The 12,950-nt window shown below is 51.8% G+C and overlaps 2 protein-coding genes and 1 long non-coding RNA gene across 4 annotated transcripts; 1 reads left to right on the top strand and 2 right to left on the bottom strand.

Moving 5' to 3' along the window:
• Positions 1 to 43: 43 nt before the first annotated feature.
• Positions 44 to 1,081, bottom strand: S100A8 (S100 calcium binding protein A8). The gene is made up of 3 exons (XM_025858762.2): positions 943 to 1,081; positions 379 to 541; positions 44 to 228 (listed from the first exon to the last, which is right to left on the bottom strand). The coding sequence occupies exons 2-3, from the start codon at positions 517 to 519 to the stop codon at positions 100 to 102; spliced, it is 270 nt and encodes an 89-aa protein (XP_025714547.1). The 5' UTR covers positions 520 to 541; positions 943 to 1,081; the 3' UTR covers positions 44 to 99.
• Positions 1,082 to 1,099: 18 nt separating this feature from the next.
• LOC141371752 (uncharacterized) lies at positions 1,100 to 12,529 on the top strand. Of its 2 annotated transcripts, XR_012376960.1 has the most exons (3): positions 1,134 to 1,248; positions 3,841 to 9,750; positions 10,290 to 12,529. It is a non-coding gene; the product is annotated as an uncharacterized lncRNA (long non-coding RNA). The 2 variants fall into 2 exon arrangements; XR_012376959.1 differs by lacking the exon at positions 10,290 to 12,529 and having other exon boundaries at positions 1,100 to 1,248; positions 3,841 to 9,399.
• Positions 6,547 to 8,888, bottom strand: LOC141371751 (protein S100-A15A-like). The gene is made up of 2 exons (XM_073888649.1): positions 8,739 to 8,888; positions 6,547 to 6,750 (listed from the first exon to the last, which is right to left on the bottom strand). Exons 1-2 carry the CDS (start codon positions 8,886 to 8,888, stop codon positions 6,574 to 6,576), a joined length of 327 nt encoding a protein of 108 aa, XP_073744750.1. The 3' UTR covers positions 6,547 to 6,573.
• Positions 12,530 to 12,950: the final 421 nt, after the last annotated feature.

Below are 12,950 nucleotides of genomic sequence, written 5' to 3'. Positions count from 1 at the left end.
GAACATCATTCCACAAGATAAAGGCAAGACAACAAAAGAGGCCTGAGGTATCAACTACTTTATTATTCTGCAGGGACAGACCCAGGGCCCAGGGCTCTGCTACTCTTTGTGGATTTCTTTGTGGGCGTCCACGCCAGCCTTTATCACGAGTATGAGGAACTCCTCGAAGTTAATTGCACCATCACTATTGATATCCAACTCTTTGAACCAGGTATCTGCATCCTTTTTCTGTTAAGAGGAAGGAGAAAGAAGCCAGAGTGTAAAAGACCTCGGCAAGAGCCAAGGCATGGCTGTCTACACAGGGTAACGTGGGAGACCAGGGACCCAGGGCTTCATCAGCCAAGCAGAGAACCCCAACCGCACCCAGTCCCTCCTCACCTTCATGTACAGAGGAAACTCTGTCTCTAACAATTTCTTCAAGTCATCCCTATAGAGGGCATGGTAATTCCCCTTCTCCAGGGAGTACCTGTGGTAAACCTCAATGAGGGAGTTCATGGCACTCTCCAGTTCTGTCAGCATGGTGCCCAAGGATCTGCCCCACCTGGAACACAGAGCACATTGGGAATCCCAGGGTGGGGATGGTGCCTCTGCCCCCAGCAGAGTGAAGACTGAAGGGATGCTCATTACCCCCAAATAACGGCTTTGTCCTGGCCTGCACCATTCAAATAACTAAACCCAGTGCGTGGCTGTGGCTATGATGGGAAGGGGTGTGGGAGGGAGAGGGTCCACACACACACAGGGCCTGCCAACTCTCCCTGTGCCCTCAGCCAACCAAGAGGCCCCGGCTCTGTCTTTATCCCTGTCTCGCTGACTTCCTCCAGGAGCTCTGGATTTTGCTCCAGACCTCCCTGAGCTTTCTTTCCCCTCTCTGCTCCACCTCCGGCCCTCCCCAGTGGGGGCCCATCCCCAAAGCATGGGACAGACTGAGGCAGTCTTACTTACCAGGTCTCCCTGAAACAGAGTTGACAGAAGACGTGCAGGGCTCAGTGTCAGCTCCCTTTTATAGCAAACCAGGTTTTGGCCAGCTGCCAGGGCCATGGGCCATGCAGAGATAGCTCCTCCCTTCCCCAGTTGCCACAGCTTCTGGTTTCCCAACCAGGTGACTGAGGCAATCCCTGCACAGAATGAAAATTTTTGGTGGGAGGTTGGGGGGGGTAGGAAATGTGGAAGGAGGAAGGCATTTGCCAGGCAGTAGGTTTCCTGCCCAGCAGGAGAAACCAGGAGGCGGCCACCATGAAGACTGCTTTGGTGAGTCACTGGCATCATCTGGCTTGGCTAACCAGGAAGCCCACTCTTGAGTCCTCCTCACTGTTGCTGCTGCTAATCCCATGCACTGAACCCTGTCTGTGCATCTCTGAAATGGAGCCGGAATTGAAAGCATCATTTTGAGTGTTTGTGTAAATAAGCCCATTTCTGCATGGCTTTCATCAGATTCTTGGAAGGATCCAAAGACCCCTCAAAGGCTAAGAAGGCTTGTCCTTGCTGCCGGATTTTAGTAGAGAAAGCAGGACTATTTCTATGATTGCTGTTGTCTGTGCGTGGTTGGACTCTGTGGGACGTGTGCTGCTATATCAGGCCCTCTCCGCCCATACCCCTTCCCAGCTCTCTTGCTCTGGAAGCTAGGGGTGCACTGTACCCCGGGACACGGAGGCTGGCTTGGGGTCCCTCTGCATGCAGGAGGCACTGAGTTGCTGCATAAACATGGCAGGGACCCTTAAGCCCTCCCTAGGGTGATCATGTGCTTCTGACCCCAGAAGCCTGGGCTGGAGAGGAACCCAACTCTGCGGAGGTCAGCTGGGGGAGAAGGTGTCCTTTGGAGAAGTCAGAAGTGCTCTGTGCCCAAGGGGAGAAGGGGAAGTGGCCAACTCCCTCAGGATTTCAGGAGAAACAAGTACCCCCTCCCCCAACAAGATGCCACTCAGATTAACTGGCTTCCAGTGCTCAAGATTTGTGGTGCATCTCTCTAGTTACAAAGCACAGAGAGACTCAGAACATGCCTATCAGGAAGGCAGTGCACAGAACCCGCCCAGCCTACAGACAGGGAAGCTGACGCCCAGGAAGGTGAAGCAGTTCACCCAGAGTTTCCCAGTGCACAAGTGTCAGGGCCCAGAGCGTCATGAGCCAGAACATGACCTGACAAGAACATGACTCTGCTGGGAAAACTCTCCTCTCTACTTCCTTCCTGCATCCAACAGGTATTTAGCCTGTGTCTCTCCAGGACGTAGGCCATCATCGCCTCCTGGGGGAAGCAGATGGGATTAGCATCCCTCTCCTGCATGTTTCCATAGCCCTTTGGGCTTCATTATATCATTAACTTTATAGCTGTGAGACTTTGGGCCAATTACCCTCTCTGTGCCTTAGTTACATCAATTATCAAAAAGAGATTAAAACAGAGTCTACCTGCAACCCACAGAATGGGAGAAGATATTTGCAAATCAGACATCTGATAAGGGCTTAGTATCCAAGAACTCCTATAACTCAACAATAAAATTACCCCAATTGAAAAATGGGCAAAGGACTTAGACATTTCTCCAAAGACGATATACAAATAAGCACATGAAAAGATGCTCCACATCACTAATCATTAAGGAAGTTAAATCAAAACCACAATGAGATATCACCTCAGACTCAGGAGAATGACCACTATCAACAAAAACAGAATAACAAGTGTTGGTGGGGATGTGCAGGAATTGGGACCCTTGTACACTGTTGGTGGGAATGTAAAATGGTGCAGCTGCTATGCAAAAGTGTGATAACTCCTCAAAAAGTCAGAAACAGAATTACTATATGATCCAGTAATTCCACTTCTGGGTCTATATCCAAAATAATTGAAAGCAGGGTCTCAAATGGATATTTGTACAACCACATTCACAGCAGCATTATTCATAGTAGCTGAAATGTAAAAACAACCCAAGTGTCCAACCAAGGATGAATGAATAAATAAAATGGGGTATATTCACATAATGGAATATTATCAGCCTTTAAAAAGGAAGGAGGGGCCCCTGGGTGGCTCAGTCGGTTAAGCGACTGCCTTCGGCTCAGGTCATGATCCCAGGGTCCTGGGATCGAGCCCCACATCGGGCTCCCTGCTCAGCAGGGAGCCTGCTTCTCCCTCTCCCACTCCCCCTGCTTGTGTTCCTGCTCTCTCTGTGTCTCTCTCTGTCAAATAAATAATAAAATCTTTTAAAATTTTTAAAAAAAAATTAAAAGGAAGGAAACTCTTGACACCTGCTACAGCACAGATGAACCTTGAGGACATCATGTTATGTGAAAGAGACCAGTCACAAAAAGATGAATATTATTTGATTCCATTTACATGAGGTCCCTAAGGTAGTCAAATCCGTAGAGACAGAAAGTAGAATGCTGGGTGTCAGTGTCTGGGGAAGGGATAATGGAGAGTTAGTGTTTATTGGGTATAGGGTTTCAGTTACAAGATGAAGAGTTCTGGAGGTTAGTTGCACAACAATGTGAATGTACTTAACACAACTGAACACTTAGATAGTAAATTTTATGTTATATGTATTTTGCCGCAATTAAAAATTTAAAACTTTTTAAGTGCTTCCACCCAAAAAAATAAATAGATTCTACCTTGTATGTTATTGTAAGGATTAATAATAGATGAAAAATATTTATGATTTGTGAACTTTTCTTAATGTGTATTATACTTTAATAAAAAGTTTACACAAGGACTATGTGAAGTACTTAGGGCAATGCAGAGTAAGTGAGTGAGTGAGTGCTGGGTGAGCGTGTACCCTGAGAACTGCCCTGCCCATGCCTGACCGTCCAGCTGGACTGAGCCCTGGAGCATCCAGACTGGACCTTCCATCTCTGTCTCCCCAGGACCCGGTACAGTGCCTGATAGACACAGTAACAGCAACAACAATCAATAATAAGAACAAGTAAAAACAAAATAACATTGATTGGGCTTCCACCATGTGCCAGGAACTGGTGCAAGTGCTGTACCTACGTCAATCTTACTTAATACTCACTATAACCTCTGAGGTAGGTACAATTATAATCCCCATTTTACAGATGAAGAACTGAGGCCCACAGAGAGACACAACAAAGTGGCTTTTCTGAGACTCTCCTTAGGATTGGTTCATGAGTCAGGGATGGGGCTCATGCTGACCTGTCTCAATGGGGGTGAGGATGAGGTTGATGCAGATGATGTCATCCCAGACCCCTGACCCTTCAAGAGATGCCTCCCTTGGGACTCCTGAGTCACTCGGTTGGTTAAGCGTCTGCCTTTGGCTCAGGTCATGATCTCAGTGTCCCAGGATCGAGTCCCACATCAGGCTCCCTGCTCTGCAGGGAGCCTGCTTCTCCCTCCGCCTGCAGCTCCCCCTGCTTGTGCTCTCTCTCTCTCTCTCTGACAAACAAATAAATAAAATCTTAAAAGAGAGAGAGAGAAAGAGATGCCTCCCTTGAAGTCAGTACCCTGAGAACAGTCCCAGTGGAGGCAGCTTTATCCAGAAATTAAGAAAACCAGACCCCGGGTCCAGTGGGAGAGACCCAAGGTAGACATAAGCCATGAGCTCCTCCCAGCATCATGTGCTTATCAGTAGAACTTGCTGACCAGGGAGACCCTGAAAGTTGCCCCAGAGACGCTCCCCATGGACCAACAGCCTGGGGGCCTCAGGGAGAGCCGGAGCCAGGCTGAGTGACCTAGCAGAAGAAGGTGTCAAGAATTGGGTAAACACATCAGGGGAAAAGGCAGAGCCTGTAATCAGACCAACGGACATGGCGCAACCCAGGGGAAGAGGAACCTGTTCCTACTTACAGGGAAGAGTTTAGTCCTGGGTATGTGTCCCAATAGCCCAACCAAGCCTGTGCCCAAGGCTGAGGAAATGAGGACACAGTGGCAGAGTCGGTGTAGAAACCCCTGCCCCCACCCCGGGAAAGGGCAGGAGATCTAGGCTGAACCGTCCCCTTAGCACTCAAAGGTCTGTAGAACCCAGCAGTCAGGTGAGAAAAGCAGGAAGAATCTTCCCCTGGACCTGGGGGAAGTAGGTAGCCTGGCTCACCTGGCCATCCATGCCTCTGGTTGTGCCTAAGAGGCCCACAGGAGGCAGCACAGACTCGGGAATCGGATTCCAATACAAAGGGCCCAATCCACAGGTGCAGCAGCACATGCACCTCCAAAGGGCAGTGCAGACCCCAGGGAGCATGCAGGAAGGTCCAGAGGGAGACAGCTGGGGCCCAGCTGAGTCCTGAGCGTCAGCAGGTAGATTGGCAAATGTGCAAGGGATGTCAGTGGGAGGCCAGGCCCAGGGAGCACTGGGGGCAACACCGTGCTACAGACCTTGACTGGTCAGAAACAAAGGCCCTGGTTCAGCCCACAGGGCACTGCCCCTCCTGTGGCACACAGATCCAGCTGGGGGAGGGAACAAAACCAAGTCCCGTAAATGACACCCCCCCACCAGTCATTGGCATAGGGGCAATGATGATTGCCCATAGTTCTTGGAAAACTCCTCATTGCTATCACAATACGCTCAGGACATGGATTCCCAGACCATCCTCTGACAAGAAACCCACCAGGATGGACCCTACCAGGATCTAAAGGCAGAGAAGACTGACCCAGAGAGATTCTGCATCAGATTCCTGGGCTCCCAGGGAGAGAGAGAGAAATAAACACAGAGATGGGCAGGGGCAGGTCCCTGCTAGGAAGGGTCAGAGACCACAGGAGGACTTGGATGGTGACTCACAATAGCTCCAGGTGGAGTAATGCCCACATCAGCCTTTATTAGTAAAATCCAGACCCAACCGTTCTCTCCTCCAGGAAGCCTTCCCTGATTGACAGTAGCCTAGGTTCCACTCATCCCTCTTCACCATACAGGCTGGAGTGTTGCCCTTTGCCCTAGTCCCTGTCTCTGACTCAGCATGTGTGAAATCCACCTCACAATCTTTGCTCTCGGACTGGCCCTCATGCCAACCACCCCATGCCAATTACCCACATCACCCTCCCGGTCCTGCCCTGACACCTTCTCAGGCCCAAGCCACTTCTCCTTTGTACACTTTGTACACTGATTCCTTGGCTCTCCCCCAGAGCAAGGAGACCCTCAAAGTGGGTCCTGGTCCAGTATGCATTTGCCCTCCTGCCTCTTGTCCGCTGCCCTATCATGTGTGTGCAGAGCGTGAGTGCTCAGAGCATCACCGGTGAGGGCTGTCTTCCGTGTCAGAGAGCCAGTTCCCTGAGAGAAGAGACTCCCCCCTCAGACTGGGGCTCCTGGAGGCCGGGGGCTGTGTCTCCCCCCTCAGACAGGGGCTGGAATGGATGATCCCCAAGGGAGCAGCAAACCTCCTCTCTGGACCCACAGCAGATACCCAGAACCATGAACAAGGAATTCCCAGCACATTTGTGGGATTGCTTTATTCTCTTCCCTCTCAGCTGTGCCTTGCACACGCATGTGCACAGGTGCGTGCACATGCAGGCACAGACCGACAAGCAGGGCAGAGCCCTGCGGCGGCTCAGGCTCCACTCCTGCTCCCGGGCAGGCACCTGCGGCCAGAGGCTGCCCACACGTCTCCACCTAGTGCAGGCTGTGCCGGGTGCAGTAGCAGGTGCGTCTCCATCTAGTGCAGGCTGTGCCGGGTGCAGTAGCAGGTGCACAGCTGCCGGTGATACAGCAGGTGATAGTCCCTCAGCAGCCGGCCCAGGACAAACAGGAACTCGTCGAAGCAGATCTGGTTGTCCCTGTTCTTGTCTGCAGCCCTGAACAGCTCCGAGATGTAGTAGGGCTCCTTCCGACCCTGAGGAGGGGCAGGGGGTCAATCGCCTTCCCAGGCCCCCCAGACCCACAGCAAATGGCTGTCCCTCCACCACCTTGCAGGACACAGCCGCTCCCTCAGGCAGAGGCCAGGACACCGTATGGGCCAGAATCGGGCTCCGAGGGGGTGATGGGGCAGGCACCTCTGCCAGCTAGACCTGGGGCTGTGTGGGTGGACTGTGCAGCCTGGGCACCACTGGCCCGCTGCTCGGCCAGTTGCTGAGCAGTGCTGAATGGTCTGGTGCCTCCTGCCGCATCTGTCCACCATTGGTGAGTGCTTAAGCCTGTCCTCCCAGCTGCCCTGGGAGCTGCCCAGCAGCGACAGCCCAGCCCAGCGGCTTCAGGATGGAAGTGCCCCCTCCTTCACACGGGGAGCTCCCCAGGGCACAGCCCACCTGCCCCTAATGTCTGCATCTCCAGTACTATTGCAGGGCCACCAAGGCATGGGATCAGGTGTCTGCACACTGTGGCATCTGCCCAGGAATTGTTTATGACACCAAGCCTGTGTCCCCTGCAGAAAGTGCAGAATGTGGGGAAAGACAAAGGCATGGGCCCTGGGGCTGTCCAGCACGTCCCAGAGCAGGTGGCCTGGAGGGCTGAGGATCGAGGATGCTATAGGGGAGGAACAAAAGCACTTGAGGAGGAAGGGACAACTGGAAGGCAGGCAGGGGTCAGCATGCAGCCCAGGGAGGACAAGGCGCAGGTGGGGTCATGGCAGGAGCCCCAGGCAGGGCCTCAGAGCTGGTTCCAGCAGCATTTGGCTGGTGGGTGTGGGGACCCAGAGTGGAGTCCTCGGAAAGCCTCCGGGGAAGGAAGCTGTTGCATCCGTCAGCAGCTGGGGGCCTGGAGGGTGGCCCCCGTCCCTGTGCGCAGGTTTGCACCATCTGTTTCCCCACACCGCCCACCACCATCTAATTCACCTAATCTTATCTCCTTGGCAAAACTGGTTGATCTGAGACCCTGGGGCTTCCTGCGTGGGCAGGCTCTCTCTGGCTCCCCTCAGCTCAGCCCCCCTGGCCCAGGCTGCTATCTGTCTGTCCCTGAGGGCCCTGTTCCCGGGGCAGTGCTATGAGCTCCAAGTGGCATGGTCTGGCCGTCCTTGCCCAGCCCCACAGTATATAGGTAGTTGGCCCCGGAAAGAAAGTCACCCTAGTCCCTTCTGTGACCCTCACAATGACACTCCACTAAACTGAGGGCAAGACTCTCCTCTGATGTTTCCCAAAGATAAGTAAGGGGACATACAAAGTGAAGGAGGCGGTGGCCTCCAGTCAGGACTGAAGTCCCCTGGAGATGACAGAGACCCCTCAGGCATGGCACTGAGGGCAGAGGGCAGCACCCCAGGCATTCCTGCCAGCCTCGCAGTCCCCAAGGCGCCTGGGAATTATAAGGCCTGATAATGGAGAAGATGCGCAGGCCTGAGAGGGTTTCTGAGCTCCCAAGCCAGCCCGAGAGCCTCTGTTAGCCCTTCAGACAGCAGCTAGAAGGGGACACTACATTTCCTACCCACGCCCCCGGCATCTGCCCAGACTGTCCTCACCCAGGCACGGTGACACAGAGGTTCGTACTAGTCCCCAGGAGAAGGGGCCTGGGGCTAAAACGGCAGGTTTGGGGCAGGATCGTTGACTGAATGTGGCTGCGGGCAGAGGGAAGACTTAGGACCTATTCTCTCAGGAAACAGGATGAGCAGAGGAATAAACAGGTTGGAGTCAGGGCTAAGTCTCCAGATTAGCTACGTTTGGGCTGCAGTGGAGCCCAGCAGGGAGTTTCAGGAGAAGGAAGAAGGAGAAATAAAGCTGGGCCAGATCCACCCTCCCTCTGCCACACACCCTGCCCTCCCAACTCCCTCAGCCTCCTCACCTAAGTAGGAATTCTCTTGGGACATAGCTCCCCATACCTACACCCTCACCACTTGCTTCCAACCCCACAACCCACCCTATACTTCCTCCCCAGCTGACCCCAGACCCCACACACCAGGCTCTCCATGAAGCAGGGTAGGTTATCCATAAGCAGAGCCTTCAACTCCTCCAGGGACAGGGTCTCCACATCCCCCTCCCGGGCGGCGTACTGATGATAGCAGCAGATGATTTGGAAGAGGGATTCCTCCACTGGCGTGTGTGTCATGGCGGCTAGCCCCTGGCCAGGACAGGAAGCAACTCTGGAGATGTATCACTGGAGTACCTGGGGACAGTGGTGAAGCTGAGGGGAGAGCAGCACCTTGGCTAGGCCTGCCCACAGCAGATGGGTGCTTCCTCCAAGAATCTTCTGCCGTCTCGTTCTGCCCACCTTCCTGCACCTTGTCTCAGGTCCCCTCCTTGCATGTCCTCTGACCCCTTGCAAACATGGCTCAGAGTCCCTGCCCTGCAAGAAGCTTTTCTGTGAGCACTCAGGACAGGGCTCTGTCCCTTCCCTGAGACCATGGTCTTCCTGAGGATAGGACCTGTGCTCTCTGCCCCTAGACCCTACTCCCAATTTAAGAGTCACCAGAAACCAAAATGAGAAGAATCCAGACTCTTTGGTGCAAGACGGCGCTTTCCAGTGGAAATATTTTTAAACCCTTGAGAAGTCAAGATCCCTACTACTAGACTACTTCATGCCACAAATGAAATATTAAAATAATTGCACCACCCAGAAACCCCAACCCTGCTCAAGTGTTGTTATTTTCCCTCCTCATTTGAATGTACAGACAACACAAGGCTGCCCAGCTTTGTTCTGACCACTGCCTTGCTGCATGACCCTCGAAAGCAGTCTACTTGCCATTCACAGAGTCCTTTCAGCCCTGAGTTGGGTCGGCCAGCACTGGGGTAAGCAGTGGCACCTCCAGTCTCTTGTGGTAGCCCCACAGCTCCAAGCCTGATGCTCTGCACACAGATGAAGTACTGATGCCCACACCTCCTCCTCCCCACACCCTACAGAGATGAGATCCCTGTCCTCAGGAGGCAGGGTTATCCTGTCAGCTCAGCAGTCCCCTCCAGATTCTGTGCAGGTAAGAATCATAGCAACTGCTGGTTCTGACTCTTAGGGAGCCAGCCAAGCTCTGGCTTCATAGGGACCTTATGAGGTAGGCATCATTACTCCCATTTTCCTGAGGAAGAAATGAAACCCAGAAAGGTTAAGTACATTTCCCAAAATCACACAACTGATCCACCTGGAGCTAAATTCAAACAATTGGGGGACCACAGTTACCATATTGGGACATCCATGCACTGCACACACTCTCCAAAACAGGTAAGCTGCCCATCTTTGCTTTCTCTGACCTTCACAGATTCAGCACCGTCCACCCACCTCAGCCCATCTCAGCCCCTCCCCTGGGAGAGGCCACACCACTCTCAGAAGAAGTGCTGACCTGTGCTGTTGGGACAAGGTTGCTCCGAATCCACAGTGCTGGCCTGTGGTTTGTCCTAGAGATTCCCCAGCGCTCAGGCAGGAGGCGTTGGTGCAAGCAGGGGCCCAACCACCAGGTCCTACATCCTGTCCATCCTTGGTGCTTCTAATTATGGCAGCCAGTGTCGTGACTCTTCACAGGTTCTCCAGCAGCACGACCGAGCCTTAATTGCATTCCTGGGATGATATCACATGACACTTGCTTCCTACAATTAACTCAACCAGTTTCAGGGACCCACCTTCCCTCAGAGCCTGATCGGAAGCATCTCAGAACCACAGGCGGTCACACTGTCTGTCTCCCTACCTCAGAGTTCATCCTCCCAGCTCCAGGGCTTGGGTGGGGTCAGACACACAAAGTGAATACATCGTCCTCCAATGTCCTCCCTCAATGACTGAGTCCCCAGACTCTATAGTCACGAAGCACATTAATTCATCCAACAAATATTTCTGGAGTCCCCACGCTGTGCCAGGACCTCGTCGGGGAATGTGAGTACAACATGGGGCCAGCTCATAGGATGAGTGGAGGGGACGGCATCATGCACTGGCATGATCCACTGTGAACACTACTAGCTTGGCGGTATGAACAAGGTACACTGGTGCCCGGGAAGGAAAACTTTCTGCCTGGAGAAGAGTTGAAGATTTCCTTAAGGGGATGATATTTGAGTTGGGACTTGAAGAAAAGGTTTAATTGCAGGGAGAAGCATGGAGAAGGCTGGAGAGGCAGACGGAGACAGAGCATGAAGGAGCCTGTGGGCCAAGCCAGGTTTGCACTTTATCCTGTGAGCAGGAAGAAGCTGATAGAGGATTTTTAATGGACTGGGTGATGGGTGGGAGGTGAGAAAGAAGTGGTAGGAACAGCTTTGTTGTAAGAAAATAACCGACAGCAATATAGAAGAGACCCTACCCTAAGGGCGCCCCTTCTCTCAGCCCATCTCAGCCCCTCCCCTGGGAGAGACCACACCAGCTAGTGAGTACCTCTCCCAGACAGGGGCGCCAAAGGACAGGTAATTGAATCCCTGAAGGCTTGAGAGAGGTTAGGGAAAGACATAAGCCAAAGTCTTTTTCAGTTTGCAGGATGAGCCTTCATCTACGCAACATAATGATTTCTCCAGCACATAAGTGGCTCACCAATACACATTTATGTTTCCAAAATAAAAACAGGGCTCAAATTTCTAAAATGTAAAACAGTTTGGCACTGCCAACCTACAGAGTTGGCAGAGTCACAGAGATTTTTTTTTAAGATTTTATTTATTTATTTGACAGAGAGATAGAGAGAGAGCACGAGTAGGCAGAACGGCAGGCAGAGGCAGAGGGAGAAGCGGGCCTCAATCCCAGGACCCTGGGATCATGACCTGAGCCAAAGGCCGACGCTTAAGGACTGAGCCACCCAGGTGCCTGAGTCACAGAGATTTTTATTGAATACCTTTAATTTAGCCATTACTGTCCCGGGAATTTATCCCAAGAAAGAAATTAAACAGATATTAAAAAGCAATAGGTAGTAAAATGTTTGCCACTGCATTTTCTGTAGCCAAAAAACAAAAATAAAAATAAAAACCTTGAAACAACTTAATTAACAAATTTGGACTATCACTGGATAATGATCTGTCACTCAAAAGGAACTCCATTTTTAACCCATAGCTTGTTTGGGGGGGGAGGTCATATTGTACCCCTCTTCACCGTGATTTTTGCTCAACATGGACAAAATGACTCCCTACACCATCCCAATGCATAGTGATGACCTCCTTCCGCAACTCTGCTATAACCACTCTTTTCACTTAATGCTAGACTGTGGGCATCTTCCCACCCACTTAATCAAGGCTAGCCTGATTTTTAATGAATGCCTAATGATTGTTTGTTTGCATGTATCAAAATATGTTTTACTAATCCATTATTGGTAGACATTTAAATTACTTTCGATTTATACATTTCAACCAATTCTTCCCTAATACTGATATTTCTTAAGAATTTTGCCATGTGGGGGCACCTGGGTGGTTCAGTTGGTTAAGCGACTGCCTTCCACTCAGGTCATGATCCTGGAGTCCGGGGATCGAGTCCCGCATCGGGCTCCCTGCTCAGCAGGGAGTCTGCTTCTCCCTCTGACCCTCTTCCCTCTCGTGCTCTCTGTCTCTCATTCTCTCTCTCTCAAATAAATAAATAAAATCTTTAAAAAAAAAAAAAGAATTTCACCATGTGGGGCGCCTGGGTGGCTCAGTGGTTGCGCGTCTGCCTTCGGCTCTGGTCATGATCCCAGCTTCTCCTGGGATCGAGCTCCGCATCAGGCTCCCTGCTCCATGAGGGGCCTGCTTCTCCCTCTCCCACTCCCCCTGCTTATGTTCCCTCTCTCACTGTGTCTCTCTCTGTCAAATAAATAAATAAAATCTTTAAAAAAAAGAAAAAGAATTTTGCCATGTGTGTTAGGTGCTGGAGAGAAGGGGAACAGAAGTGGATTTACACCCCCTTCCCTGTCCAGAGCTGCCCCTGGTGTGCACTGAACCCCAACCCCAGGCCAGAGCTGCCACCCACCTCCCAAATGCAAGCCCTGAAACCCCAGATCCATAGCTGCCCCCCCCACAACCACGTCTAGACATGGGTATCACTGCTGCAAAGTACAGCCAAATACAGAGCCGTGAGAGACCCTCTTAGCCATGACTTCCTTCTGTGGGGGGAAAGAACAGGAGTACCCCAACAACTTTCCCCACCCTAATATAAAAGTCAATAGATACCTTTACAGTGTTACTTTAATCTGCATATGTCCATATAATTAACTTTACCTGTGAGATTTATGCTTTCCTGTGCTTTCAC

Source organism: Callorhinus ursinus, unplaced genomic scaffold, assembly GCF_003265705.2.
Source record: "Callorhinus ursinus isolate GAN/ISIS: 27379988/994484 unplaced genomic scaffold, GSC_fseal_2.0 scaffold92, whole genome shotgun sequence".
In the NCBI taxonomy this organism is placed as follows: domain Eukaryota; kingdom Metazoa; phylum Chordata; class Mammalia; order Carnivora; family Otariidae; genus Callorhinus; species Callorhinus ursinus.
This window is presented reverse-complemented; position numbering and strand designations above follow the sequence as displayed.